Source organism: Miscanthus floridulus, chromosome 2, assembly GCF_019320115.1.
Source record: "Miscanthus floridulus cultivar M001 chromosome 2, ASM1932011v1, whole genome shotgun sequence".
In the NCBI taxonomy this organism is placed as follows: Eukaryota; Viridiplantae; Streptophyta; class Magnoliopsida; order Poales; family Poaceae; genus Miscanthus; species Miscanthus floridulus.
This window is the reverse complement of record NC_089581.1, coordinates 24845640-24873604: the sequence shown is the minus strand read 5'-3', so window position 1 is coordinate 24873604 and position 27965 is coordinate 24845640. Positions and strand designations below refer to the sequence as shown.

Below are 27965 nucleotides of genomic sequence, written 5' to 3'. Positions count from 1 at the left end.
TCTGCTTTGGGGCAGACAGGGCGAGGGCCGCACGAGGCTCATCTGTGTTTTCTCCCCTAACTCTATTTGATGTGGGGTGACCTCGAGCCCTTCATGGGCCAGCCTTCAAACCCCGATCGGTTGTTGCTCAAGTTGAATGAGGCAACTGCCGCTTCATGACGCAACACGGAGCATTGTGATGCATTTCACTGCATGTGCGATGCTTAGTTCCTAGGCCCCTGGGTGGTTCAGGGCCCAAATCATCCAGGAGGCATGGGCATATGGAATGAATACATGTATGGATGTATGAAATGATTATAAAGAAATAGCGGGGGGTCGGTAGTGTTACCTTGATGACTCGAGTGATGGGGTTTGAAGAGCTCTAGTTGGAAATGTCTAACCGGGACCCATGCTCGTCGTTCATGATGGAGTCGGCATGGCCTACATGGGGCGTCCCTTTGCTCCTTACCTGTCTCAGTATTTTTCCTAAGCTGTTCAATTGACTTAGGAAGCCTGATAGTCTCTCCTAGCGGAGATCTCGTTTTGGGTTTTTTCTAAGTCCCACCTAGGGATGCGGAGAGCTACCTATGTGCAGTGGCGCTTTGGTTCTTGTGCCTAGCGTGCGGTAGTGGTGGGCCATACCTAGGCCATGTCCCATCTGATCAGGAGCCATTCCGTCAGGCAAGGTGCGTCTCATCGGTCAGGGTGTGTCTCATCTACATTAAATGGGAAAGAGAGAGGGTTTTTCGCTCCACCATTTCATCTTTCCCGATCAGCGCGCCTTCCCCAATTGTTGCACCCTTTTCCTTAAGTAGGAGAAGGGAGAAGGTTTTTGCCCTGTTCCTTCACCTATTCCTCATCTGCCGCCTCCTTTCCTTTTCCTTCTTGCCAAGAGCATTCTTGAGAGCCACGACAGGTTCTAGGAAAGAAAAGGGAGAGAAAGAAAAGGGAGAGAGCAAGGGAGAAGAGAAAACTCACAAATCCTTTCGTGATCCTGGAGCAAAATGTCGAACTAGAGGTCATCCACTGTGAGGGAGTCGGTGTTGAAGGCCTTTGCCATGAAGGAGTTTCTACCATCAAAGGAGGTGGCGCATTGGAGGGCTCCTGGGAGGGAGGAGTTTCCACAACCTCTGCCTAGTGAGGTGGTTTCCTTTCTTGCCTTCCATGAGCATGGGTTAGGATACCCCACACACTGGTTCCTGCATGGACTCCTCAATGAGTGGGGTCTAGAGTTGCAGCACCTCAATCCGATGGGGGTGCTATACATCGCCGGCTTTGTCACTGTCTGCGAGGCCTTCCTTGGGATGGAGCCGCACGTGGATTTCTTCTGGTGGCTGTTCTCTGGGCGAGCTTTGCCGGTGGGGAATCCTCCTGAGGTCACACCGGTGGGGGTTTTGCCCTACAGAGGAAACCGACCGTAGGAGGCTCGTATCCCGTGTACATCCCCTATGACTCCAATCGGGGGTGTCATGGGGAGTGGTTTTATATCAGGAATCCGGTGGAGGCGTCGTTCCCGACATTCACCGGTAGGAGGCCAGAGAAGCGGGATAGTTGGTCATGGGGCTGTCCCCGTTGGGAGAAAAAGAAGGTGAAGATCATCGAGGAGCTCCAGAAGCTTGTGCGGCGTGGCCTTGACGGGGTGTGGGTGATCCACACCCTCTACCACCATCGGGTTGCTCCATCGACGGAGAGGTCACGGCCGATGTGGAGGTACGACGGCCCATCAGACCTTGATCGTGTGTCGCTGGAGGAGCTACCGGATGATGAGGTTTAGAGTCACCTCGACCGGGTGTTGCAGTTGAAGCCCGAAGAGAAGGTCGAGGGAAAGCCCATACCTCTCAATGCCTCGGTGGTGTCTAAATGGGTATGCTCCTCTTTCTTTACTTCATGTTCTTTTCCCCTTTGCTTTCCTACTTTTTTGATCTTGAGTCACCTGTTGCGTAGGGGCTTGATGCCTATAGGTCCCGGCCGCACCTTTCGAAGGGGCCGGAGGGCACGGCGCTGTAGGCCACCTAGAAGGAGGTGGTGGATGCCAGGAAGAAGAAGAAAGCCGAGGTGGCTTAGCGGAAGTATAAGAAGGGGAAGGAGATTGCTTGGCGCGTGAAGACCAGGGAAAATAAGAGCGACGTCGAGTCCGAGCTTGAGTCAGAGGATCCCACTGATGTGGATGACAATGTTTTCTCTGAGGAGGAGGAAAGTTGGGAGGTCGTTGTGACCTCGACGGAGCATCATGACCCTACGGCGATGTCCACTGGTGATGAGCAGGAGGCGAAGAGGCGCATCGTGGTTCCCGTGCTAAGGAAACATGCGGCGAGCATGGACGCCGTCGATGAACGAGAGGCGAAGCAGATGCGATCACCGCGCCCCTCGGTGGCGTCGCTGGTCTTGTCCCCGCCTGTCGCAGGCGTGGCCGAGCAAGACAGGCGGTCTGAGGAGGGGGCTTGCACTCATGCATCACCAGGACTGGTGCTAGCATGCGACTCGCAACTAGAGGATGCCCCATCTACTGCTCCGGTCGGGGCATCTCGAGCCGAGGGTCGTGGTGACCCGTAGGTCAGGCAGGAGCCGGTTCGGACGACTTTGCCCTTGGCTGAAGTGAGGGGGCGCGGGTCGTAGCCTGGGAGCGGTCCTTGCCCTACAGGCCCATCGACGTTGGGTCTTGGCTTCAAAGTCATGTCGCTTACCTCCTGGTATGTTTTCCTTTATTTCTTTTCGATCTTTTGCTGTTGAGTCTTTTTGGAGTATAACTTACCTGTACTTTTTTGTCAGTGGCCGAGTGATGATGGGGTTGAGCATCGCCCCAACTCCCATGCGGGAGGTTTGGAGGCCCACCCTACAGCGTGTCGCAGAGAGCGGTGGGGGGAACAGGGTGGTGGCGGCGAACCCATCCCTTCTGGGGGTGGTGCCCCCCGGGTCAGTTGCTAGTACAGTGGCAGCGGCGGCAGCGGCATTGGTGGCGATCCCGGTGGTGATGACAGAGGTCACATCAAAGGTAACTCTTGCAGCCCCTCCTCCACTAGCTACGGCAGAAGAGGAGAGGGAGACCGAGCTCCCTGCCTCGTCGGGTGGAGGGTTGCATGGCTCACCCTTGTGGTTGGAGCTGAAGGCGCCAGGGGGAGATGCGGCTGGGACGGAGTCGGAACGCCCAATAGGGGCCCACGCAACCGAGGTGGTGGAGATCTCATCCGATGACAAGGCGGATGACATGGTGGAGCTACCGGTGTCATCATGGAAGCTGGCGGTGGTTTAGTTAGAGGCTGGGCCCTCCGGTGGACTACCAAAGGGTGACCTAGAGTGACCCTACCCCGAGGACCCAGCAAAGGTGCGGTTCATCCTTCAGGATTCCTAGGAGTGTTACCTCTAGAACATCCTTGGGGGGAAAGGACTTGCCATGGAGTCCGAACTCGCCAACCAGTCGGTGAAACTCGAGGATGCCTAGGAGCGGGTTAAGTCCGCCCAACAGTTAGTCAAGGTCGACCTATAGCTCACCACGGAGGTGAGTTTTCCTGTATTTGTCCTTGACCTCTGGGTCTCTTGTTGGTTGCCTCATCATGCTTGCTTTTTGTCTTTGTAGGGTCTGAAAGAGATGTCGTCCCGTAAGTCCCGCTTCCTCCGGATGGAGCATGCTCGGGTGGCTGAGCTTGAGCGTCAGCTAGAGTCCACCCGTCGTGAGTTCTAGGACTAGGCGGTCGAGGTGACCACGGTGCGGGCGAAGGAGCAGCGTGCAGTGGAGCGAGCGACCGCCACCGAGCGGGGGCTTGAGGAGGAGAAGGCCCACCAGGCGGAGACCAAGGCGGGGTTGTGGAAATCCCTATTGGACACTGAGGCGGCGCTCAAAAAATCCCTAGAGACCCTTGAGTCAGAGTGGAGCGCCATGGTGTCAGAGCAGAACACCATGGAGTTGGCGCGAAAGGCCCCAGAGTCAGAGAGGAAGGCCCGGTTGGAGGCAAACCAGGAAGTGCTCGTGCTTTGGAGCCGGGTAATGGGGACAAAGGAGGCGAGCACCTGGCTATGTGAGCAGGTGCCCCGACAGGTAGAGGAATTCTCCACCCTTGAGAACTTCCACCTCGGTACATACCCTTTCTATTTTTCATCACGTTGGTTTCTTCCTTCAACCTATTTCTAAGCTTGTCGTCCTTCTTCCAGAGCTGGGTGGAAAAGTGAAGTCGTTGGAGCAGGACCTAGAGATGGTCAAGGCGACTTTTGGCCAAAATGTAGAGGAGTTGGCCAAGTCTCGTGAAGAGCGACGTGCTCTTGAGGGGGAACTTGACTAGATCCACAATGTTGCCCAACTAGTCATCTTGGAGGTCTTCGGGTCGGCACCAAGTACTAGCACGCCCACGGTCCAGCTAGCAGAGGTCCCAGATGAGGTCTAGGCCCTTATCACAAGTGGGTTATTTTACGGAGCGTCGGGGGTGTTGACTTCGGTGGCGACATACCACCCGAACCTGGACTTTGCCACTATCTACAGTGAGTATGCCGATGGCTTGAGCACAGAGGATATCCAATCGCTCAGGGTGAGCTTTGCTGTCGCACGCAAGGTTGGTGGCAGAGCAAGTCTCTGCATAGTGGGTGATGGATGTCCACTGTGAAGACATGGCTAGAAGCATGCGTCAGGAGGACGTCGCCTAGCCTACGGATGGCACAGAGCCTAGGTTGGAAGTGGACGTCGTCCTGCCTTCAGCCGAGCCAAATGTGGTCCCATCGGGGAGTGAGCAGCCCGCGCCTTCACCGATCGTACCGACAGCAGATGCCACCAAGCCGCCCCAATAGCTTGTAGAGTATAAGCAGTTTAGTAGATGTAAAAAGTTTAAGTTCATGGGGGAGCCCTCCGTGTAAACATTCTTGTGTACTCAATGACTACAATCGGTTTCGTTTCTTGTGATGGAGTCACTCCGCTCGAGGAAGCTTGTCCCTTTCGTTCCTTAGTTTTCCCTTAGCACAATTTTATTTTTTATTCTTTCTTTTTCGTACTTGCCTATTTGTCCCATAGGCTACAACCTTGGGAGACCAGGGCATGGCCCGCAAGGCTCAGCTACTTGTAACCGTAGGTAAAGGCAGGGTGCGATCGGTCGGAATGTTTTTAAAGCAAAGCTACGTAAGGCAAATTAAAGGAACGAACTATCCTTTTGTTCGGGTAGGAAGGAGTTTCACCATATGATAGTAAACAAAAAAGAGAGGTAGTAGTGTACCCTTGTGGAGCCCCCGAGTGACCCGGGCTGAAAAGTGTTCGGGTCGGGGTGCTCTTATAGGAGCAAACGTTAAGTAAACAAAGGTAAGACTGAATTTTAGGGGAAGAAAAAATGACATAGATGTTCCAATCGTTTGGTGAGAATGTCGTCGTTGTCATCCTTCAGTCGGTAGACGTTCGGTCGGATCACTTCAAACTTCAATCGTCTAGATCCTTGTCCGCTATGCCCCCTTTCTTGGCTGTTGCTTCTGCGCCTTTTTCTTCCCTTGGCCCACCGGCCTATCGCAGAAGGCGCTTGAGGAGCTCGTAGTCCTTGTAGAGGTGTTTGATGGGGTAGGCGTGGTTGGTGCATGGGCTCTCCATGAGCTCGTGGAAGTGGCCTAGAGGGTCCTGCTAGGGCTGCTTGCCTGTGTGATCAGCCGTGGCGACCAACGTGGAGTTGGCCGGTCGGCGGTGATCTTTTCTATTCTATTTCCCATTCTATGTGGAGGGGCCCTCGTCCTGATCCTGGCGCTTGGCCTTGCCTTTGCCTTGGTCTCTGTTGGAGCGCAGTGGGAGCAGCACTCGCTGGAGGCATTGGACAAAGGTCCATGGTCCCGAGCCATTAGGGCTAGGACTTCGGTCGCTGCTGCGTGCATCTCGGTTCGGCCCAAGACGCACGTATACAGGTGGTCAGTGCAGAGTGGTCATCAAGTCAAGACAAGACGTAGGTGCGACCTCTTGTGCCGCGCTTGGCGGTTGTAGCGATGAGCGGGTGGAGCGATTCGTCTACTGCGTTCCCATTCCCCTGGTGGGGAGAGAGGCCATGAGTCAGTGTCATGATACAGAGCTCTCCACCTATTGAATGATGGTGGTCTCCACTAGTGCCTGAAGGTTTCAGTGGATCACCTGTTCCTGAGGGTCGTTCGGCTCGGGAAGGCCGCGTAGAAGTATTGCTGCAGCGATGATGTTCTGATTGGCCTGAGCGAACTATGGGAGATCGTTCCCCCTGTTCATGGTGTTACGCTGGACCCAACGGGTGCAACCCCGGGCGTCGCTCACCAGGTTATGCGCATGGGGCGTAGTGTGGTGCGCCGAGCGCGCTGGCGTAGTCGATGGCTGGTGCAGCCACTGTTGTCATAGTTCCTCGTTGTGTTCCTGTGTGAGCTCGGGGGTCTCCGCACGAGGGTCCGGAGGGTCATGAGTCTGCAAGGACTCTATTACCACCTGTGGCTATCTTGGAGCATCCACCATAGCGCACTCTTAGGACGGACGGTGGCTAGGCACCACGTCACTGATGCTAGAGTCGTCACTCTTGACATCGTCATCCATGAGGTCGAGGAAACAGGTGGGAGCATAGCTCACCATCCCCACAAATTTGGACATGAGAGGGGGTGGCGTCGGCATCATTCAGAACCCTCGAGCACATGAGTCCATGGGAGACAAGAGGCCGTAGGAGAACCGATCGTATGGCGATCGTGGCGGGGACAACGGGGTCCCTCCAGATAATCGGTAGAAGATAGAGAATAGCAAGTAAATAATAGTATGTACGTTACTCACAATGGGCTTTGAGCCGAGAGTTTGCTCAGAATGAAGCGCGGATGCCGCGTCGTCGAAATCGTTGCGCATCCCGGAGCCGATGGAGGACGCCCCTCCGACGGGCGCCGAAACGAGTGCCTTCTCGCGGAGGTGTAGTACGTCGAGCCGGTCGGTGACGAAGTCTAGGCTTCCAAAGATGAAGGCCTAGGATAGCTTGGAGACGGGTGGAACCCACATCCCAACAGGTGGGAGTGCAAGAAACTCTAGTGAGCCGAAGCGAGTCGTATCGCCTGAGTCCGCCACGGCGGAGGTGGCGAAAAAGTGGGCCATCCGATGACCAAAAAGTGTTGAACGTACAGCATCTTCCCCACGGACGGCGCCAACTGTTGGTGCAAAAAGTGACCAATAAGTAAATATTTGTAGGTTTGTCGTACGTTGTGATTGAAGGTGGCCTAGCACTCAATGACACAGGGTTTATACTGGTTCAAACAACATGCCCTACGTCCAGTTTGAGTCAGTCGATGACTTTATTCCTGAACTCAGGTGCTCAAAGTTTGCAGTGGGGTTACAAACAAGAAGGAGAAAGATGGGGGGGTATAAGAGGTCCGGTTGGCCTCCGGTCGAAAGGGCTGAGAGTGACGGGAGCCCCGCTATGGGCTAAGTGTTCAAGCGTGTGCTTGGGGTTCGAACCTGGCGATTCTGTGGTTGTGAACTAGTAAACTTGATCGATCTAATGAATCTAGAATCACTTGAATGTTGGAAGAGAGCGCGTCCTCTTTTATAGATGAAGGGGGTGGCCTTACAAGTGAGAGGGAGAGAGTACGTATGCTTCTAAGCCTTGTTGCCTACGCCGACAGGTACAGGATGATTGTAGGCGCCCACAACACTGTTGGATGTCGGATGCACATGGAAGGTTGCGTCGTTTTGTTCGGGTATGGCAGATGTCAGTACCTGCTATACTGTTGATGCCTAGAGGCATGTGAGGAGTTTCACCACGTTCACTCGGTACGGTAAATGCCGGCACCTACAACACTGTCGATGCCCAGGGGCATGTGGGGGAGCCTTACCGTATGGGAGTTAATGGTGCTCACAATATTGTAGGGAAAATGTCGGCGCATACAACACTGTTTGTGTCAGGAAGGTTGTAGAGTACTGTTTCTGCAGGTGTATAGGGTACGGTCTCTGGTATCGTGGTTTGACTTTGCACCTTGCTTTGCTTTCTCCGTTTGTTCCCTGATCCTTTCCGAGCGGGTGTCCCCGGTCGGTTGGTCCTAGTCGGCTCTGATTTCGCTAGTTAGAGAAGAGCAGTGAGCAGGGTTTTTGCGTACCCTGGTCGGAGACGTGGAGTCGGAGTCGAAAGTAGTGCTTTGGCCAGGCCTTCCGGTCGGAGAGGCCATCCGGAGGCGGGCCGGAGGCCGAAGCGAGCCCTCCGGTCGGAAAACGGGCGTCGCTCCTCCTCGGCCAGACCTTCCGGATACTTGTCCAGATACTTGGGCCGGCCCATGAGTAGCACGTTGTCTGCTTGGGCCGAGTCCTTTGTTGGGAAGCCGGTCCGCGAGGGACTCCGGATTTATGAACCCAACAGAACTTTACTTTCCACACTAGACATAGAGCTCGATCACTCGAGCTAGTATAATGGACACAACAATAGACTCTACATTCCACACTAGACACAGGGTTTGGTCACTCGAACTGGTATAATCTTTAGTGTCTCGTGTGCTGCCCATCGAAAACATTGTGCATGACATAAATTTTACTTGATGATAGTACAAAACACCGACACTACCAATTTGAGATATTTTTTTATAAGTAGGCACTGATCTTCAATATCCTAATTCAATTGTGCCTCACCAATCCACCATAAAGTAGGGAAAAAGTAGGACACTATGCAAATAAATATGGTTAATAGTGCATAGTGTCCTGCTCATCTAGTTTTCCCAACCGACATATTCACCTACTCTTCTCAATGAGTAAATATGACAACATGCACTCACACCTTTTTCTGTTGCTGTCTCCGTTCAATTTCACCTTTTCATATATATGTTGACACCGGCTTTCTTACATATTCGTCCAAATGGTGAAAAGGAAGAGACAAATGTCAAGCCACAAGGATTCTTTTTGTGTTTATGTGAGAAAATAGCACCGATGAGAGCTTTGTCGTATTTTGATCCCAACAATTTCCTGTATGCATTTCAAAATAAATGATCCAAGCCTTTAATGGTTGCGCTAGGAGCAGAAGAACACTATATCGCTTGATCGTTTCTATGGCTTATAAATCGGCTGATGCTGTTTTGTTGTGAGAGAAAAGCATTGTATCATGGCTGATACGATCAAGTGAACATGGTGATTGATAAATGGTGTCATGCTTTTCGAAACCTGTAATGGGGGTTTTCGAGTTTTTCTTGTGTTGAGTTTGTTTTGTTTATCCTTGGTTGAGGTAGTTTGGTACATAGCTGCAGCTTCTTTGCCATTGTGACCGGACTGTTTCTTTATACTTCAATTCATACTTAAATGCAAAATAGAGCTCCTATCATTTCCTTTTATAAGAAAGAAAAAAGGGTATACGAATCGTTATAATCCTCTCTGTCTCATGTGTTACCGCGACACAAGATTTTTACTGCCATTTTTGAGATATTTATATAAGCAAACACTGATCTTCAATATTTGAATTCAATTGTGCCTCACCAATCCTCAATAAAATAGGAAAAAAGCGGGACACGTGCAAAAAAATTGTTTAATAGGGATGAGTGAGTAAATATGACAACATGCACTCACCTTTTTCCGCTGTCATCCCCGTTCAATACATGTACCTGACTCTTCTGACCTTGACCTTTTCATATGTTGACACCAGCTGCTTCCTTATATATTCGTCGAAATGGTGAAGAGGAAGGGGCAAGAGGGGACAAATGTCAAGCCACAAGAGTTCTTTTTGTGTTCCTGTCAGAGAGTAGCATCGAAGAGAGCCTGGTCCCATGCATTTTGATCCCCATCATTTCGGCATTTCCTGTATGCATTTCGAGAATGGGAAGCATAGGGAAAAGGGCCTCACTAAGTGCGTAAGCAGCAATTGGCTGAATCACTACCTTCCATGTGGAAAATTAGGACTGCGTTAGCTTCAGACATGCATGACTGAAGTAACAAATGATAGTCGAGTGTCCCAAATATCCATATCTTGCTTTATCAAGTTCTTTGGTGTGGCACTTTCAGTCTTGTATCCACTATTCAAGGCAGCTAAAAATGGGTTCGCTGTCGCTGTGCGCGATCTTGCCACGGCCAACTAAAGTCCTCGTTCTACTCTGAAAGAGGGGAGTTCACCATAGATAACCTTTCAGAGAGGGGTAATATCAGAGATATTATGTTTCATTCCAATTTCCAACCGTAGCGTTGCCATAGCCAACTGATCCAAGAGGTAGGATAAGCACAGCAAAATTTGTAGATGAATTTTTCTAGGAGACTTGTGTTTTTGAGTTTTGCTATAAGAATCCGGAACGCCAAGACCACCTTTACTTTCGGGGAGGTAAACATCTTCCCAAGTAACTTTGCAATGCCCTCCTTTACAACCATTTTCACCTTTATTTACGACAAAGTTCACCGCCTGTTATTGCAACCGATGGCATTAAGTCATACAGTATGTATGTTCAACAAAAAAAGGTCTTCTGTTTGTTGTGTAGTGTTGATGAAGGCTCAACGGGACACATGGTACAGACGTACGTACAGAACAAGAAATTGGTGGTAAATAAGAAATATTATTATAGGCAATGCTTTTACAACATCCATCAGATCCGTGAAACCTGCAAGATGCAAGGCTTTCATCAGTTTGAAGGTTCTTTTCTACAGTTTTGATGCATATTTCTTTAGAGCATCTCCTGCCCTCTTGTGCTCCTCCGGCAACGGCAGGTTAGACAGCAGCGTGACTCTGGATTCGGCGATCTGAGGCCCCTTCTCTCCTGTTGATGGATCCATCTTCCAGAGCTTTACCTCCCAAACCTTTCCAATCGATTTTTTTTCCAGAAAGAGTTCAGAAAAAAAAGGAACGAGTTGTAGACTTGTAGTAGCAGATCATAGTATGAATATATTCAACAGCAGAACTCTCACAAATGAAAACATGGATAAAATAAATGTAAGACATGCAAAACAAGCACATCATAGAGTTTTGCTTTTGGGTGACGTTTGGTTTGGGAATCAAGTAGGTTGGGATGGTCTCGTTTCAGTTTTTAAAGATGGGATGATTTTATCTACTGCTTATAGTTGAGAAGGAACGGAGTTATTTCTGTTTCTTATTTTGTTAGTAGACACTAAACTAAGGACAAGTCACTGACAATGGAGGACTGCAGAGTGCAGAGAGAGAGGGGTCCATCTGGGCAAGCTTGTTTGTTACTACCTTAGATGATTCAGATTTGCCGAGCCTCAATTAGCTATCCTTTATTATGCTAGCCAACTTCCACCAGTACTGTGATTTTGCTTCACTTAATTGCGCTAGCAAACAACCGGTGGTTAGTGCAATCGTGTGGAATCTACGTTGTAAGGAACATGGTTCAGCGCTGCCTATGCTTGCTAGTTCATTTGTTGCGCCCTACCTAAGGCGGGGTGGACAAATCATACCAAACACGTCCTTCGACTTTTTATCCATTCTAAGGGTTTTATTACTCATCCATGTGATTTATCACGGAATCCTTTTTTTTTCATTTAGCAAGGTCACCGGACACTGACCATCGTCGCTATGGGTAGTGTCTAGTTGGAGACTGGAGAATGAGGTAGGATAGGGATGACCCTCTCCCTGTGTTTTAGTGTTTTTGTTAAAGATGCGATAGTTGCATCACTATTTTCAAGAATAGGATGGCTCCATCTCCCATCCCACGCTCGGTACTCTCCGTCCATTCTCATGTCTCAAAGTGGATAGCTGCATTTCAGAAATTATGGCATGAACTGTCTGTAGAAATAACCCAAAAAAAAAATGTAATGCATATCCCATTACGGATATGCCAAACACACCCAAGCCACGAGGCAAGGACAGTGAAACTCGGTAACGATTAACGAAACAAACAAGCGCACGGAAGACCAAATCTCGTTTCAGATAACATCACTACTGAAAGCAAAATCGAACGGACCACGCGATCCGTGCTTGCAGTTGAAGTGGTTTGTGACAAAGATCGATAACTTACGACTAACCACCACCGGCTTGTAACCTTGTTGTTTAGCGCCGGAACCAGCCGGCTGCCGCCATGGCGTGGCCGTGGCGTCACCTGCCGCGGGGTAGTTGGGTTGTGCGGCTAGGACTGGGTGAAGGGGCCTGACCGACCGGCGAGAGTGACGGACGAACAATATTTTTCTCTCATATAAAATTAATTAAAAATACTTTTAACCATAGTTTATAAACCAAACCAGACATAGATTGGTGGCTCCGCACGCAGACCGCCGCCGGCACCAATGACCATCCCCTGATCCCAGCCGTGTGGGCTCCTCTGTCCTCTCCGGTCACGGTCGTCTTCGACTTTCTTGGTGCATTCAGATAGTGCCAGTAGATCTTTTCCATTTTTTAGATGACCCGAAATACTAGTAGTAGTGTTTCACTCCAAACATGGTCAGGTACTCAGGTCACCAACGCTCTGGCGCATTGCTACTCCGAATTGAATGGCTGGGACCGCGGTCCCGCGGCTGAGACAGCGACCTAAGCAGTGCGCCGCCATGGTGGACCACGCATGTTCTCGGAGCCCCGGTTCGGACCGGTTAGTGCTGCGTCCCGTGATGCACGGACAGATCAGCTAGCCGCTACTGCCCTGTCCAGCTCACCGTGTGCACGTTCAGTTGCATCGCATTGCTGTTGGAAGGACGGAAGATTATATTTCAAATCCTTGCTACTGCAACTCTAGTGTCTAGAGACGTGGACAGCCGGTGAAAACGGAAGGGAGCCGGCCGGCGGTTGCCCAGTCCAGGTCCAATCCAATCCGCCTCCCGCTGAAGCGTTGACGCGGCAAGCCCACGACACTTTCCAGGCTTTCAGTCCTCCCCCCCCCCCCCCCCCCCCCCCCCTTTTTTTCCAAAAAGGTACACCCTCCAAATTTCAAACCCTTTCTGTTCCCCTCCATGGTTAGTTGGGATGGGGCGATAATGAGCATAACATTTGGCTAAGACCAAAGCTCTGCCTAACATGTCATATCGAAGTGAGAAAATAACACCGTTACTCAAAGCAGGGAATGAGTGCTCTGAGGACCTGTGCTGCTGGCTCTTCACTCTCTTTTGTTTTCCTCTCTCTCTCTCTCTCGCATCGTCCTTCTCCCTCTCTAATCTGAGCGGATTTGGCTAGCCAAGTTCGAGATTTTGTTGTGTGTCCGTGCTTCGATTGATAGGTTCTGCTTGACACCATTATTCATCACGCCTTTTCGTGTCCGATCTGAAGGATTGGATATGGTTTGAGCTTCAATGTTTTGTTTACAAGTTCTGAAGTTCCTTTTTATTTTCTGTTTGAGTGGATTTCTGGGAACGAATGAAAGAGGTTTGAGCACCACCAATCACACTCTGGTTCAGTTCTCACGTGACATTCACCCCTTGATATATAGCCAAATAAGCTCTTAGGGTTTTGCCATCTCCATTCCCCACTACACTAGCCCAAAGACTAGGCCATGTTTGACTGCTGTCTTACAAATTCTGGCTACCAGACACTCAAAAACAGTGCCCTAGATTACTATTTGGCCAAGTAACCAAACTAGTGCCGTCTGACTTTCCCACCGAGCACTATGAGCCTCTTTGGCAGGGCTCCTGTAGAGGTTTCAACTCTGGCTCCTGCAGGGGTTTCAACTCCGACTCCTGCAGGAGCTGTGCCAAACATCTGTTTTAGAAAGGGCTCCGTATGGGGAGCCGGTCAAGAGTCGGAGCCATTTTTTGCCTGCGTAGGAGAAGCCTAAAAAACGAGCTTCGTGCGGCTCCTTGCTGTGGGTTCACGTCGTCTAGTGCGAAGGAACCGTTTTGCCAAACGTTTTCCAGAACGGCTTCAGCTCCTCCAGAGGAGCTAAAGTCGGAGCCCATTTTTAGAGGAAACAGAGCCCTGCCAAACATGCCCTATTGGTATCTGGTGCTCTACCTAGACCTGACGGCATATGTATGCTGCTAGTTAGAAATAAAAGATTTAGTCAATTGAAGAGGAGCATAGCTATATATTTTTCTTAAGAAAGTGTATGTTGATGTTTGTTCTTTTCATTAAGAGGTAAATCACCGAAAAACATTAACCATCGCCATCACAAAGTGTTGTATGTGGACAACAAACCACCAAAGTCTCCATCTCTCTTTTTTTTTATTTACAAGGTGTAATGTATTTTGAGATAAAAATTAAAGTATTTCACAGAGTTTTTCATTGTGGGATATACTTTAGCACAACTAGATTCATATTTGAAATCCCTTTCATATGCAATAGGTTTTATAGTCATGAACGATATAATATAGGTGATTCTGTTTTACAGTGTTTTAATTAAATATGCCAAACGGCATCTTACATATTCTGATAAAATATAGGGAGTGCTAAAGTAAAGAAATCTCCTATCTCAAAATCAGAAAACAGAAAATGAAATCTCTAACGAATATATAGTTTATTATCAAATTAAATTTAACGGAATCCACACGGTCCGTGCGGTGATGAGCACGGCCACGCAATCGAAATTAACAGAGATGGAACTAGAGGGTGTTTGATCCCATGACTAAACTAAAAGATAATTAGTTCTGGGTTTTATATGCTAAATGCTAGTAAAAGCTAACGGGCCTCAACGCTCCAAACCCCACTTGGGGCTGGGGCCTGGGGGGTCGTTGACCAGCTAGTTCACCGATCGTGCGGGGAGCAGTTGTGAGGCGTGGTCGAGATGGCCGGCGATGGTCGTAAAGGGGGATGATGCGATCATGGATGATGGAAGGGAAAACCAAGGGCGGCGGACCTGGGTGGAGCGTCCGACGTGGACGGGGACGGCCTGCGCGAGGACGGTGTCGCCGAGGGCCGCGCTGCGGAAGTGGTTGATGCTGAGCTGCACGCCGGCGACGCGGTTGTACCCCGACGCCATGTGCGCGCCCATGCTCGCCAGCGCCTCTGCCACCAGCGCCGACACGCCGCCGTGCAGCACCTTGAACGGCTGGATCATATTATATATCAGCGCGAGGTTGCCGTGTCGATGTTAGCTTATTAAACTCGCTCGCCGCGAGGAGGAAAGGGAAGACTTCTAGCAAGCACCAAAGCAGGAGTACTAGCCTGGCAGCAGATGCGAGTGACGGGGAGGCGGCCGGTGAGCCGCGACGGGGAGAGCTCCTCCATCTCGAACCCGAGGGCGTGCAGCGGCGCGTCCAGCTCCGCCATCATGGCCCTGGAATCCTTCGTCGTCGCCAGCGAGGCCGGCTGCTGCTGGCGCTGCCGCGATGCGACCGTGGTGTCGTCCATGGCACGACCGAGAGCGCACGCAGCTGGGGAAAGTTTGTGCGTGGAATGGAAGGTGGAAAGTTTGGGCTTTTGCACTCTCGGTCTCGGTTCGGTATCTGTCCGACGGCGATCAGGCAGGCGATTGGGATCGGCAGGTGAGTATTAATGCTCGGTTCCTCACTATTCAGCCAGTTCGCCAGCGAACACACCAACCCCGGCTGCTGACCATGTGGGCTCCTGATCGACAGTGACTAGCCAAACCTTTGAGCCCATGGGTCGGGGCCTTTGTACAAGCCAGCCCGCGACATCAATTAAACGGTAGGGCTCACTGAAGCCTGCAAATCCCTTTAGGCCTAGGTAGAGCCTCCTGAAGCCTGCAAATCACTTTAGGCCTAGGTGGCTCCGTGGGTACAGGGAGCTAGCTTAACTGGGGCCTGGTTTAGATTGTAAATTTTTGCAATCGGGATATTAACAAACTTTGTTCGATCATGGACTAATTAGGCTCAAAAGATTCGTCTCGTGATTTACAACCAAACTGTGCAATTAGTTATTTTTTTACCTACATTTAATATTCCATACATGCGTCCAAAAATTGATGTGATGAAAAGAGAGTGAAAAAACTTAAATTTTGAGGCAATCTAAACAAGTCCTGGGCCAGTTTTACTCAGGTATTGAGGCTGAGATAGGCCCAAATTGCGTGCGTGCGCGCCCCACCGTCAGCACAAGCAGAGTGGCCGCCGCGCAGCCAATTTCAAATCCTGCAAACATGCAGGGCCGGTAAAAACGGAACGGAGCCGGCCGCCTAGATCCGATCCACCTCCGCCTCCTGCGGCCGCGCCGCACCACCTCCTCCGTCCTCACTCCCCCTCCTCCCAGGTAAATCCCCCCAAATTTCAAATCCTTCTCGTTCCCCCTCCACTCCACGCTAGGGTTTCGCCATCCCCATTCCTCACTGCCAGTAGAAACGAGCCTTGGATCGGCGCCGCAATTGCTCGCTCCGTCCATGCCGAGCCCCTAGCCTCCTGACCCCTCCATGTCCCGTTCATTCTTCCCGACCTGCTCCTCCCTGAAAGGTGCCCGCCGCCGCCCGCCTCTGCAGCGCGATTTGGTTAATTTGCTTGGGTCTTGTGTTGACGTTTTCCTCTGATTTTGTTTCGGCAGCGGAAATGGAGGAGATGAGCAAGGAGCTGGACGACCTGCGGGCCGAGGTGGAGGCGCTCACCGCCCAGCTCCGCGCCAAGTCCGACCTCGCCGACGGCCTCAAGCGCGCGGGCGCGGACCAGGCCGCGCGGCTGCGGGATGCCCGGGCGGAGGCGGAACGCAATGCGGCGGAGGCCGCGGCCATGGCCGAGGAGGCGGCCGCCACAGGGGATCGGTGCGGGGTGCTGGAGTCCAGGCTGGCCGAGAAGGAGCAGGCGCTGAGGCACCTCTGCGCGGCGCACGAGGCGCTCAAGGGCACGCTCCGGGAGAGGATCGAGGGCCTCGAGGGCGACAAGAGGGGCCTCCTCGCGGCGCTCGAGGACGCCGAGGGGAGGCGCGTGGAGCACGATGCCGCCCTGCGCGCGCGCGACGACGAGGTCGCGCGGCTTCGGGGGCTCCTGTCAGAGAAGGGCAGGAGGTGCGGCGAGGCTGAGAAGAGGGCGTTGGCGCCCAGGGAGGTGGTGATGAGGGACGACATGCTGGTGAAGCTGGAGGAGGAGAAGGCCGCCGTCGAGGGCAAGCTCAAGTGGAAGGCTGAGCAGTTCAGGCACCTCGAGGAGGCACTCAAGAAGGTTCAAGATGACTTCAGGGCTGCCAAGAAGGAGTGGGGCTCAGATAGATCAACTTTGGTTAATCGGATTGGCATACTTGAGGCTGATTTGGATTCCAAGACCAGGGTTGCGGAGGATTTCCGGTCGAGGCTTGATATGTGCAGCCAGGCATTGGCCCATGAGGAAGGTCGCAGGAAGAGGGTGGAAGCAGAGATGTCTGAGTTGCGCCACATGTATGGCAATGTGGTCTCTGAATATGAAGGGGCCAAATCAATGGTCGAGTCGTTGAGCTCCAACACGGATGGGGAGATAGCATCTTTGAGAAGCTCACTGGCTGAGAAGGCTACATTACTCAAAGAAATGGGATACAGGAAGACACATCTTGAACAAGAAAATGAGGATTTGCGGTCAAGGCTCAAGGAGTATCAGGAGGCACAGATTGGTGGTGCAGATGCTGTTGTTTCATTGAAAAGTCTGCGGGAGAAGCTCCGAGCCTTGGAGCAGACACATAGAAGTTGCACTGAGAAGCTGCGAGGTAAGGAAGAAGAATGGAGATTGCAGATGGCAAAGCTTGTGAATGACTTGGATGGACGCTTATCACAGTTAGAATCCAAAGATATTCTTATTGGGCAACTGCAGAATGAGTTGCTGGGTAGTTATGGGTCCCTTGAGCTACAAATAGTGGAGAACTGGGAAGCTTTGATAATTCTTACTGTTGTGCAGGCAAAATTTCATGAGCCCTGCTCATTTGTTGATACTGCTCAACTGAATATGCAGCATCATTGTGAAGAAATTGAGAAGGAAATTGCTTCTGCCAAGAAACAGTTAGAAGAACAATCTTGCACTATTGTCCAGTCTCAAGCTGAACAGAAACAACAATCTGAGGTTATAGCAAAATTGTATGCAAGAATCGAGGAGTTAGAACACATGGAACAAGAACAAAACAAGATGCAAAGGCAGCTTGATGCATACAAAGAGATGCTGGAGAACACATCAAGAGATGCTCACTGCCTAAAAGATGAAGCTTCAAAGAAGGAAAGCACCCTGCAGGAGAAATTGAGGGAGGCATTAAGTGCTCTTGATGAAGCAAACTGTGCCCTTGCTGACAGGAAGACTGAGCTGAGCCAGTTAGAAATCAATCTCCATCATCAAAAGCAAGCAATTGAGCATTTGGAAAAACTGAAAATTGATTTGGAAACTGAAGTCGAAAGCTATATGTATGACAACCGTATCCTGAAGAGAGATCTGGATGCTGCTCTTGTTGCCAAAATGGAAGCTGAGGATTTCCTTAGACAAGAAAAGATGAAGTTAATATGTGCTCTCGATGAGGCAAAATATACCCTTTCTGAGAGGAACAGTGAGCTGACCCAGTTCGAGATCAATTTTAATCAGCAAAGGCAAGCACTGGAGAATTTAGAGAAGGTGAAGGTAGATATGGAAACTGAACTCAAAACATGTATGGATGAAAATTGTGTACTGAAGAGAGATTTGGATGTTGCAATTATTGCCAAAATGGACGCTGAGGAGTGTCATACAAAAGAAAAGGAGGAGCTATGTGGTATAATTAACGAGAAAGGAATGATGATGGATAAGCTTCAGCAATACATCACTGTGCTCGAAGAAGAAAACATTGGCCAGAAACTTGATTTGGGAAGTCTTATCAAGATGGAGTATGAGAAGTCCATTCACGAAGTGAAGAATAGGTACTCTGAAATTGTTGAGGTCTCTGACAAAAAACTTTTGGAGCTGGAAGAAAGCCTTAGATTCTTTGAGCAGAGATTTGCATGCAGGGAGCAGGAGCTCATGAAAATTTTTGATCAAGAGGAAGCAGATTGGTATACACTAATTGCAGAGAAAGAAATTGCTATTTCTGATATTCGACAAACTGTTGAATCTGTTCAGCTTGACATCAAGCACCTTCTTGAGGCTGCAGCAGCAAAAGTGGCAGAAGTTCAGCTAGAGGTGAATCAGCTTTATGGTTTTGCAGAAACTCTGAATTCACTTAACGTCATCCAAGAGCATGATGCTGTTTTCAAGGATATGCTCATTGCAGAGTGCGAAAGAGAACTTGACTCCCTGCAGGTGAATTTAGTGCAAGAGAAGCATCAGTCAAGAAATTTGAAGAATCTTATTGAACAGCTGAAAGCTCAAACTGCTTCAGAAATGTCAGAAAAGGCAAAGGAGCATCTAGAAGTTACAACTAAGCTGAAATCATTGGAGGAAAGAAATGAAACATTAGATGAGCATCTGCGAGAGCTAAAGTCTAGAGCAACTGATATGTCTAATGTTGTACTACAAGAGAGGAATCAGTTGGTCGATGAGCTGACTGGACTAACCAAAACCATTGGGGAGGTAATTTATGGAGGTGAAAGTATGATGTCAAATTTGAGAAGGATCATGCAGAAAGTTAATGAGGAGGAACCATGCAATGACAGGCTTACCTCAGAAAAAACTAATGGTAGAAGTTCTGCACCTTTGATCAGGAACAAATCAGGGCATGTCCTAGATAGAAGGTCGCCTCTGAAGGAGCACAACTACTAGCCTTAGTATAGGTCGGATCGTGTACTGACATTGATGTAACAGTTGTACTCTGTTTTCCAAGAATCCATGACATGCCGCCGGTAGGGCTGTGCCTTTTCATTTCCTTACCCAGTGCCATCTGTGTTATGTTATTTAAACACAGTGGCTGTATTTCCCAACACTTATTTTATGGATTGAATTTAAATAACATAGTTTCCCAAGTGTTGAATGAAATGAAGCCTATGGTGTTTGCTGCCACTTCATTGTTCTGGACAGTGCACAGTTGGATTCTAGTATGATTTAGCTTCACTGGTTACATGCTGTCATGCTGCTATCCCTTGTGTTCTTGTTTCCAATCTGAATCTCTGATTATGCAATTGTTTTATGGATGTCATTAAGGCTATAATAAATGGATACTTCCACTCTGGCTTTGACAAATTAATCTGTATTTACAGATTTCTGAGTACCTGAACGAAATAGGGAACCATTCTTTTTGGCTGCGGCTAACAAATAAACCACAAATCGTCCAAAGTAAACTTTGTATGGATAAATAGATGACATTACATTTCAGAAATTTTTACAGCTTATACAGTCTACTCCTAGCAAATGATGATGACATTATTGTCACCGTAATCTAAACCCTAATAGCAAAGACTCGCTCTGTCGCCTTCGCCGCTGGCATCCAAGGAGGAGCTACTTTCTTAGACATGTAGGGCAGTGCGCACACCGGCTGTGCTGCCGTCGGCGCAGGCGGGCAAACGTTGCGGCGCTGGTAGGAGCTGCAGCACTGCTGGTTGCAACGGTGGTGAAAAGACGGCTGCATGCGGATGGCCCCTGCGAACTCCTGCGTGCTCTGGACGCGTCGCATCGCCTGTTTCGCCTGTTGCGGGTGTGCGCGCACGGCGAGAGCTTGCTCGCTCTGCGCGCGCCGCATCTCCAGCGGCAGGGGTGGAAGTCTGGCCGCCGATCTCCGCCTGCAGACAACGCCGCCGCTGGAGCCAGCGTGAGGGGTGGTCGTCACGAAAACACGGAACGTCGCGGCCGGCCGCGTAGCCCGCAGGCGGTCGTACTCGTCGCGCATGTGCGCGAGCTCCTCGTCGCACGTGACCGACACGATCACGTCCTGGACGCCCTCGTTGGCGAGGCGGTGCCTAATCGCGCGCACCTCCGCGCCGCCGGCCATCTCCGACAGCCGCGCCGTCATGTCGGGGAAGGTCGCCGCGCGCGGCACGACGAGGACGCGCGTCTCGCCGCCGACGTACCTCAGTGCCCCGTCGGGGCCGCGGGGCAGGAAGCGGCCGCCGTGGCTGCACATCAACCTCATGCGCGCGTCGCTGGCGTCGCAGGGCGCCTCTGCCGCAGCCATGGGGTCGTCGGTCGGGTGGGACAGTGGAGTGGATGATGCGGCTTGTTGAGTCATGAGTTTATAACCCCGCCGTGGCGCTATTGACGCGTGAGCGAAGATTACGCGATCGAATTGGACTCGAAGACCTGATCAAGTCCGAATCGAGGTGGACGGTAGTTGCCGGTGCCGTTCGCGGGACGACATTCTTCAGCAGGCTGAGTCGTATTGGGCTCGGAACACTTCTTCAATTGACTGTTGGAATCAATTCCAACAATAGATCTCATCCATTGAAACGCCAACACGTGGTTCGCTGACAGGTTACAGGAGGAGAGACGCTTTTAGGCACATCAGGAGCAGAAATGGTTGGGTTTCACTCCCCATTTGTACAAGAAGATATTTCGCGCGTTGCTACGGAGATTAAAAATAAATAAATTAAGCGAAGATAATATGGATAGCTTACGTTAAGATGGCGTTTGATTCGATGAAATGTAACGCAATCTATTTACCTGGGGGACTAGATAACGACGTTTGGTTCGATTCGTCTGTTGTGCAATACCACGTAATGAGATATCGTGCTATTCATCAGTGATACCGCTCGTCTCTGACCCTTATTTTATTGCGCTGCAGCCGTCTCTCCGTATTACCGTTACGACATCGAACCAATCAAAGTAAGCAATCATCGATCCCACCGACTAAACCCACGTGAGCTGATTTCATTTGCGGTTACGTTACCTGAGGATGAACCAAACACCACCATGTAAGAAGTTGAAAGTTAGTGGGATGAGAGGACTATTAGTCGTTTTGCTTGTACATAACCTTCTTTCATATTTTAATCAATTTCAATAGGGGGCAAAAACCCTCCCGTTCATTCAAAAAAAAGATAGGGCTATTAGTAAGAGATTATGTGCATGGCTTGCATGTTAAGATATATTTGTAGTGCGAATTAGCTTTATAAAAGATATAGATAGGTAAAGCTTTAGTTTGTATCAAATTGCACCGACCCAATGGTACTACTACTAACAGTAGCTAAGTATTCTCTATGTTCCAAAATAGAGGTGGTTTTAGTTTTGTTTAACTTAAACTTCTCTAACTTTTTATCAAATTTATAGAAAACCATAGTGACATCTACCAAACAAATACATAGACATGTTAGTAACATCTACCAAATAAATAAATAAATCCAAACATGCTTTATGGTAAACAAAATTATAAAAGTTGAATTTAGACAAAACTACAAGGACCTATATTTCAAAATAGAGAGGGTGCTTATATATTCGAAAGTGTAGAGATATGCCTCTACTTGTACCACAACAATACGCAAATTTCCCTCATGGAGGTCCCTTGGAACCACTTGTCGTTCATGAATTGATCCTCGTGGAGCCCTCTTTTGCTTTATCCATTCAAGGTCAGCAACATATGCAACGATTCCTCTTCGTCCCACTATTTCTCATTAAATCCTCATCATCTAAGATATTTTTTTTCTCGAACGCGCATTAACACGATATTCATTAAGCGGGAGTAAAAACTTCAATGAAAAATACAAACTGAAGCAGCAGGCTTCACGGCCCTGCGGCAGCACGTGATTGTGATTTACATGTTAAAATTTTTTGCGACGGTTGAGCCACCGATCCTAGAGCATCGCTAATAACAACCGCAGTTGCTTGTAACCTGCTAAACACCATTCAATGGTGTCCTCTTGAACCTTGAGCGCCAAGCTTGCCGGGGCTGTGGAGACACCATTGAAATCCCTCGCATTCCGTAGCGTCCATCCGAAGAGGAAGAAGAGTGACTCAAAGCCCTTCCGCACTTGCTTATCGACAAGCTTCCTGCTGCGCAGCCACCACTCGAGCACCTTCTCCTCCTGTACGAGCATTTGGGAAACAAGGTCACTAACAACATTGCGACAGGCGCAGCCATTCAGCCCAGGCACATTCCAAACATAGCAGTTGTCTGTTATCATTGAACAACAATTTGCGACTGAACAGGCCCCTAAACAAGGCTACATGCCTTCCCCCTCCAGCTCGGCCAGGTTCAAGTTCATGGCCACGGGGCCCGGGGGGGTGGCTTCATTAGATGGACATCTTAATTAATTTTAATCACTAGTATAATTAGCTAGAACCTGGAAGCGAGCAGGAAAAGTCACACTGGTAGAGCAAGTTGCAGAGTAGAGCTGCTGAGTGAGCAGGAAAATTAAAGTCAGGAAGCTCCAAAGCTAGAACCTGGAAGCGGTACTACAGGCGCAACGTAATGCAACACTCGTCACACTAGAACAGGGGAGTACAGTAGTACTAATTTATTTATTTTTCTCCATTGTAACCACATACTTCATCCGTTCTAAATTATAAATCAATCCAAAAATCTTGAAGAGTCAAAGCATCTTAAGTTTAATCAAACTTATAGAGGGAAACACAAAGATTTTATGACATCAAATAGGTATACTATAAAAATATAACTAATAAAAAAATCTAATGATACTTAGTTGATATCATTAATGTTATTATCTTATTATATAAATTTGATTAAACTTGAAAAACTTAGATTCTTAAAATGATTTATAATTTGGGTCGGAGGGAGTATCTCTTAAAGCCAAAGGTTCATACAGTAGTACTAATTTATTTTCTTTCTCCATTGTAGCTAAATTAAATAAATACGATGTTATCTCATATCTGTTTATTCCATGATCTTCTTTCTGCCATACACACTTCGATTGAATCAATTTGAAAATATTTATGCATATGTATAATTATATTTATTTACATCTTTAATTTATACTAGATATATGCGTTGCGCAAAGATTACAATTGTTTTTTATTGAACCTAACGTGAATGTGCGAGCTCCGAGGGGTTCATATCGGACGCGAACACGTGTATCCGTACTTCGTACTAGAACCAAGTAGGATGCGGACGCGTGAGCTCCGAGTGAAGGACGAAGGACGATTCGTAGCAAGTAGATGATAACCTTACATTCGTTTTAGGTGTTGAAATTTCTCTGAAATTTCTCTTTATTATCATCGTATAAATTTTGTCGACACTCGGCGCCTCGACGAGGTGGCCCCCTGTGTATGGATCCTGGCTCCGCCCCTGACGGGGTCAAAGTCAGGCGAGAACAGAGTCTGTAGCGCCTCATGCTTGGACGGCGTCAGCGGGTCCACGAAGGTCGCCATGTACTCCTCTGAAGCGCCTCCAGGTCGGCAGGTGGTACGTCAACAGCTACCCCAAGCTTCTGTATTAGGACTGACTGAGCCTGCAATGTTGCGTTGGCCGCACGACTGCACGAGGCTTGGCCGCCAGCCGACTGCTGCGTCTGATCGACAGCACGGTAGCAGGTGTGCGCGACTTACGAAGCCTCGGCCCCGTCTTGAGGATCGGCGAGTCCAACGGAATGCAGACGCGGGCTTCGATCTCATCCACTAATGCGGCGGCGGACGCCCTCGGCGGCGTCAAGATCACGCCCGCAGCGGAAGGGCCGGCAGATGGCGCGATGAACTCGAGCTCCATGAGCTCCCAGGCCTCCTGTGCATCCGGCACTAGTTGTGTTTCCTGGCCGGCAACGACAGGCCCGTCATCCATGATGGGCCTCAGAAGGATCCCTTCACCCCTCACAAAAGGGCTTGCGTCAATGAGATCCCTCAGGGGACGTGGGAGCGACGAGGGCCCAAATCAGGCGAGCACAGGTCGAGGTCACGCCTTGGCGCCCTAATAGGGGACCAAGTAGCAAGCTCAGCCTCGAACTCCATCGGGTCCACACGGCACGGGAGGGGCCCCCCTGCCTCGCCCCAAGATCGAGGTCGCCGGGGTCAACTTCCATGGCCACCCCCATCACGAAACGCGGCTTCAGGTGGTCAGCAGCAGTCTTTTTGCCACCGCTTTCGGCGTGCACAGCGCCGCGCCCAGGGTATGACCCCTGCTGCACCGCGGCAGGCCCCGAAGTGACGTCTGGGATTTCGCGGCCCGAGTTTCCACGGGCAGCGCGGCGTGGGCCCCCCTGCTCGCAGCGAACACCATTGCGGAACGGCGTCCCCCAGTCACTGCCCGCAGGGGCCCACCCCATCTCGTCCTCAGCGACGATCCGCGCCACCGCCGCGCCGCCGCCGCGCGAACGGAAGGCCGGACCAGAATCACGCCCATGGGCCGGCGCGTCGCCGGCTTTCGGCATGCGCACAATCCTGGGACCAAACGGCGAACGCGACGGACAATCGAACCCCGGGTGGTAGCCATTGTAGTTACTGTCCCCGCTATCCAATTCATCGTTGCCGCCATTGTAGAAACCTTCATCCGACGAAGAAGACTGGCTCGTCCAGTCCTGGTACTCGATGATGCGCAGGTGTGCGAGGTAACGCAGCATCGGGAGATGCGCCTGGATGATCTCCTTCTCCCTGAGAAAGAGAATGTCGGGGTCATGCGGCACCCTCGGCTCCGGAACGACGAGGATCTTCTGGTCGGGGACAAGACCAGGATGCACGCACCAAGCAGCGACAAAGTATTCGCGGTCGTCGTCCTCATCAACTCCGGCGGCGTCGGCACCCGCCAGCTAAACACCAGCACAAGAGGATCCAAGGAGCACCTGCGCGGCCGCAACACCGCGAGCATGCGCAGGAACACCCTTGATCCCAACAAGGACCTTGAACAGTTGAACGTGAAAGATCCGCCGGAGGCCCTGGAGAAACGCGACCACCGCTTCCAAACAAGCCTGAACGGCGCATCCCCCTCGGGCTCCGGGGTACGAAGGACCCGCTCCAAGTCATCGCGGCGCCGGAAACGAACGATGAAATCCTCCGGGATGTGACGACGCACGGAGACAGCGTCCTCTGCAATGCCAAACACGATGCTGAGGTGTTCCCTCACCGTCGCCGCCGACACAGGCGGCCTAGTCCCGCCCACCATCGCAACGAGAGCCAGGGACAGGGCGTCCTCCGCAGCCTGTAGCTCAGCCGAGCGCGGAAGCACGACGAGCTCGACAAACGGCCCCTCAGGGAGACGTCGGAGGCCGGCGGCGACGACGCTCACGGTCCACAGGCGGGGGCACCGCGCGCGCGACCGGCGGCGCGAGACGGAGAACGGCCGCGCTTGGCCCGAACCTCGGTCGGCAAGAGAGGGCAATGACGAGCCCTGTGCCCCTCAGTCTTGCAGGTGCGGCAACGCGACGGGAACCTGCAGTCCGCCTTGACATGGCCCCCTCGGAGGCGCAGTTGAAGCACAGCCCGACGAGGTCCTCCGGCACCGGGCGCGGCGAACGCGGGCGCTGCGGCATCCAGCGGCGCCAAAGGCAGCGACTATGCACCTCACGGAAACCATCGGCATCAGGCTCCGAGGATAGGCGCGCCGGATGAGCGACAACGACGGAATGGAGGCGCCGCGCCGGAGCGCCATCCACAGCCGCAGCCCGGGGGCCCCGACCACGGGGGACCAAGCGACGACGGCGTCGCGACTGGCGACGGTTAGCAGCCCGACGAAGCTTCGCAGTCGGAGAAGCAGAATCCCACCCCGGCTGTCCTCGGAGCGCAGGGAGGAGGGCGAGAATGGCTGGGCGTTCGGGTTAAGCCTGGAGGCTCCGGATCTCCGCGACGGGGAGCCTTCCTCCATGGCTGCCACGGAGCAGGGTTGACAGGGTGCGCAGGGAGGTGGATGCCGATGTGCTGGCTGGGAAGCTGGCCGGCGGAAGCCGCAGCGGCCTCCGGCGGTTTGGGCTAAGTGGACGCCGGGGCTGGGGTGGCCACCAGCGGGAGGGAGCGGGGCACATGTGCCCTTCGCTCTTGCCCTCGCTCGGAATGAAGTTTCAACCTCATCATCTAAGACATATTGGCTCTGTTACAATACAAATGTGTATTTGCTAGTCTAATATATAAGAGTTTGTCTAGCCAACAATCATGTGTTTCAACAAAAGGTAGCACATGGTTATTTGCTAGCTACAAAACACACAATTTGTAACAGAGAAAAAACCATGTGTTTTAACAAAGCTAGCACATGGTTGTTGGTTGTTTGCATAACACATGATTTCTAATAGAGAAGAAACCATGTGTTTTAGCATAATGTAGCACACGTTTTTAAAGAAAGCTCACTTAGAGGAAATCTATTATAATTTCTGTGCAATCAGAGTTGGCCCATTAACTAAAATGACAAAATGACCCATTTAACAGCAGCAGCCCATACCAGCAGGTTAGTAGTAAAAAACATGTAGTCAATACATAGAAGCAACAGCTAAAGCATATTAAGGATGAAATGAACATATAAAGAAGTTAAATTTCAAGTTCAGCTCGACATACTTGACCAATGAACCAATTAAGCAAAGCCATCATTCAATTAATAAGTAAATATAGATTTTTCTATTCTAGATTTCCACAATGTGTGAACTAGTTTGATAGATTAGATAGAATCACGGCAGTTTTCTCAAAGAGTGTGTTGCATAGAGAACGTACCTTCTACTTGAGACAACAGCAAAGGACTACTTCTTCTGTTGTTGGACGGTCCTTTGGATCAAACGCTAATAGCTTTTCTAATAGTTTAAAGTCCCAAAGTATCTGCACTGGGAAACTTATGAGAAAATGGAACAGGGTCCTTTTTCTCATGCTGCTCAAGTACCTTCTTGCTTTCTCATTCCGAACCTGAAAATGAATAAAAAATAAGTTCAACTTTGGAGTCACTGAGCCATGAGACGAAATAAAAATAGAGTTTCCTTGGTTATAGCACTATACCCGAGAAATTTTATCCATTGATGGTGTGCCTAGAAGACCAGTCAATCAAATCTAGCTGATGAACAACATTTTTACTAGGAAATAAAGGCTTCCCAGTCAACACCTCAGCAAATATGCATCCAATGCTCCAAATGTCAATAGCCGGTGTATACTGCATTATTTGGGGATAACAACAGTTAAAAGCACATTCAGATTATAGACAATTTGGCAATAATTTATATAAAAAGCAAACATTCTTAATAGTAAGAAATGCTTATTTGATCATTGTAAAGCTGGAATTCAGCAGGTTATTGGTTTCTACTTTCTATTTGTGCATAATAGGGACAAAAAGGTAAATATCAATCAGATTGATCCATGCATATAGAACCAAATTGTAGAAATTGCAACCTATTGTTCAAGCAAGCACAAATTGCAGAAGAAAATGCATCAATTAGTAGTTTCTAGAACTGCAATTCAGTTCTGCAAGCAACACTCTTTCGACACAGTATAATTGTAACATGAAATATGCTTAGAAGCTATTAATTTGCCATAATAAAACAAGAGCATTTGTTTGTCATAATTTTAACATTCACCCTGT

General features: G+C 50.1%; 2 protein-coding genes across 2 annotated transcripts; one reads left to right on the top strand and one right to left on the bottom strand.

The window, feature by feature from the left end:
- Positions 1 to 10321: 10321 nt before the first annotated feature.
- On the bottom strand, positions 10322 to 15217 carry LOC136520158 (1,4-dihydroxy-2-naphthoyl-CoA thioesterase 1-like). The gene is made up of 3 exons (XM_066513591.1): positions 14916 to 15217; positions 14608 to 14799; positions 10322 to 10675 (listed from the first exon to the last, which is right to left on the bottom strand). The coding sequence occupies exons 1-3, from the start codon at positions 15099 to 15101 to the stop codon at positions 10520 to 10522; spliced, it is 534 nt and encodes a 177-aa protein (XP_066369688.1). The 5' UTR covers positions 15102 to 15217; the 3' UTR covers positions 10322 to 10519.
- A 770-nt stretch (positions 15218 to 15987) lies between these two features.
- On the top strand, positions 15988 to 19481 carry LOC136538249 (uncharacterized protein At4g38062-like). Its single transcript, XM_066530237.1, has 2 exons — positions 15988 to 16153; positions 16242 to 19481. Exons 1-2 carry the CDS (start codon positions 16114 to 16116, stop codon positions 19370 to 19372), a joined length of 3171 nt encoding a protein of 1056 aa, XP_066386334.1. The 5' UTR covers positions 15988 to 16113; the 3' UTR covers positions 19373 to 19481.
- The last annotated feature ends 8484 nt before the right edge of the window (positions 19482 to 27965 follow it).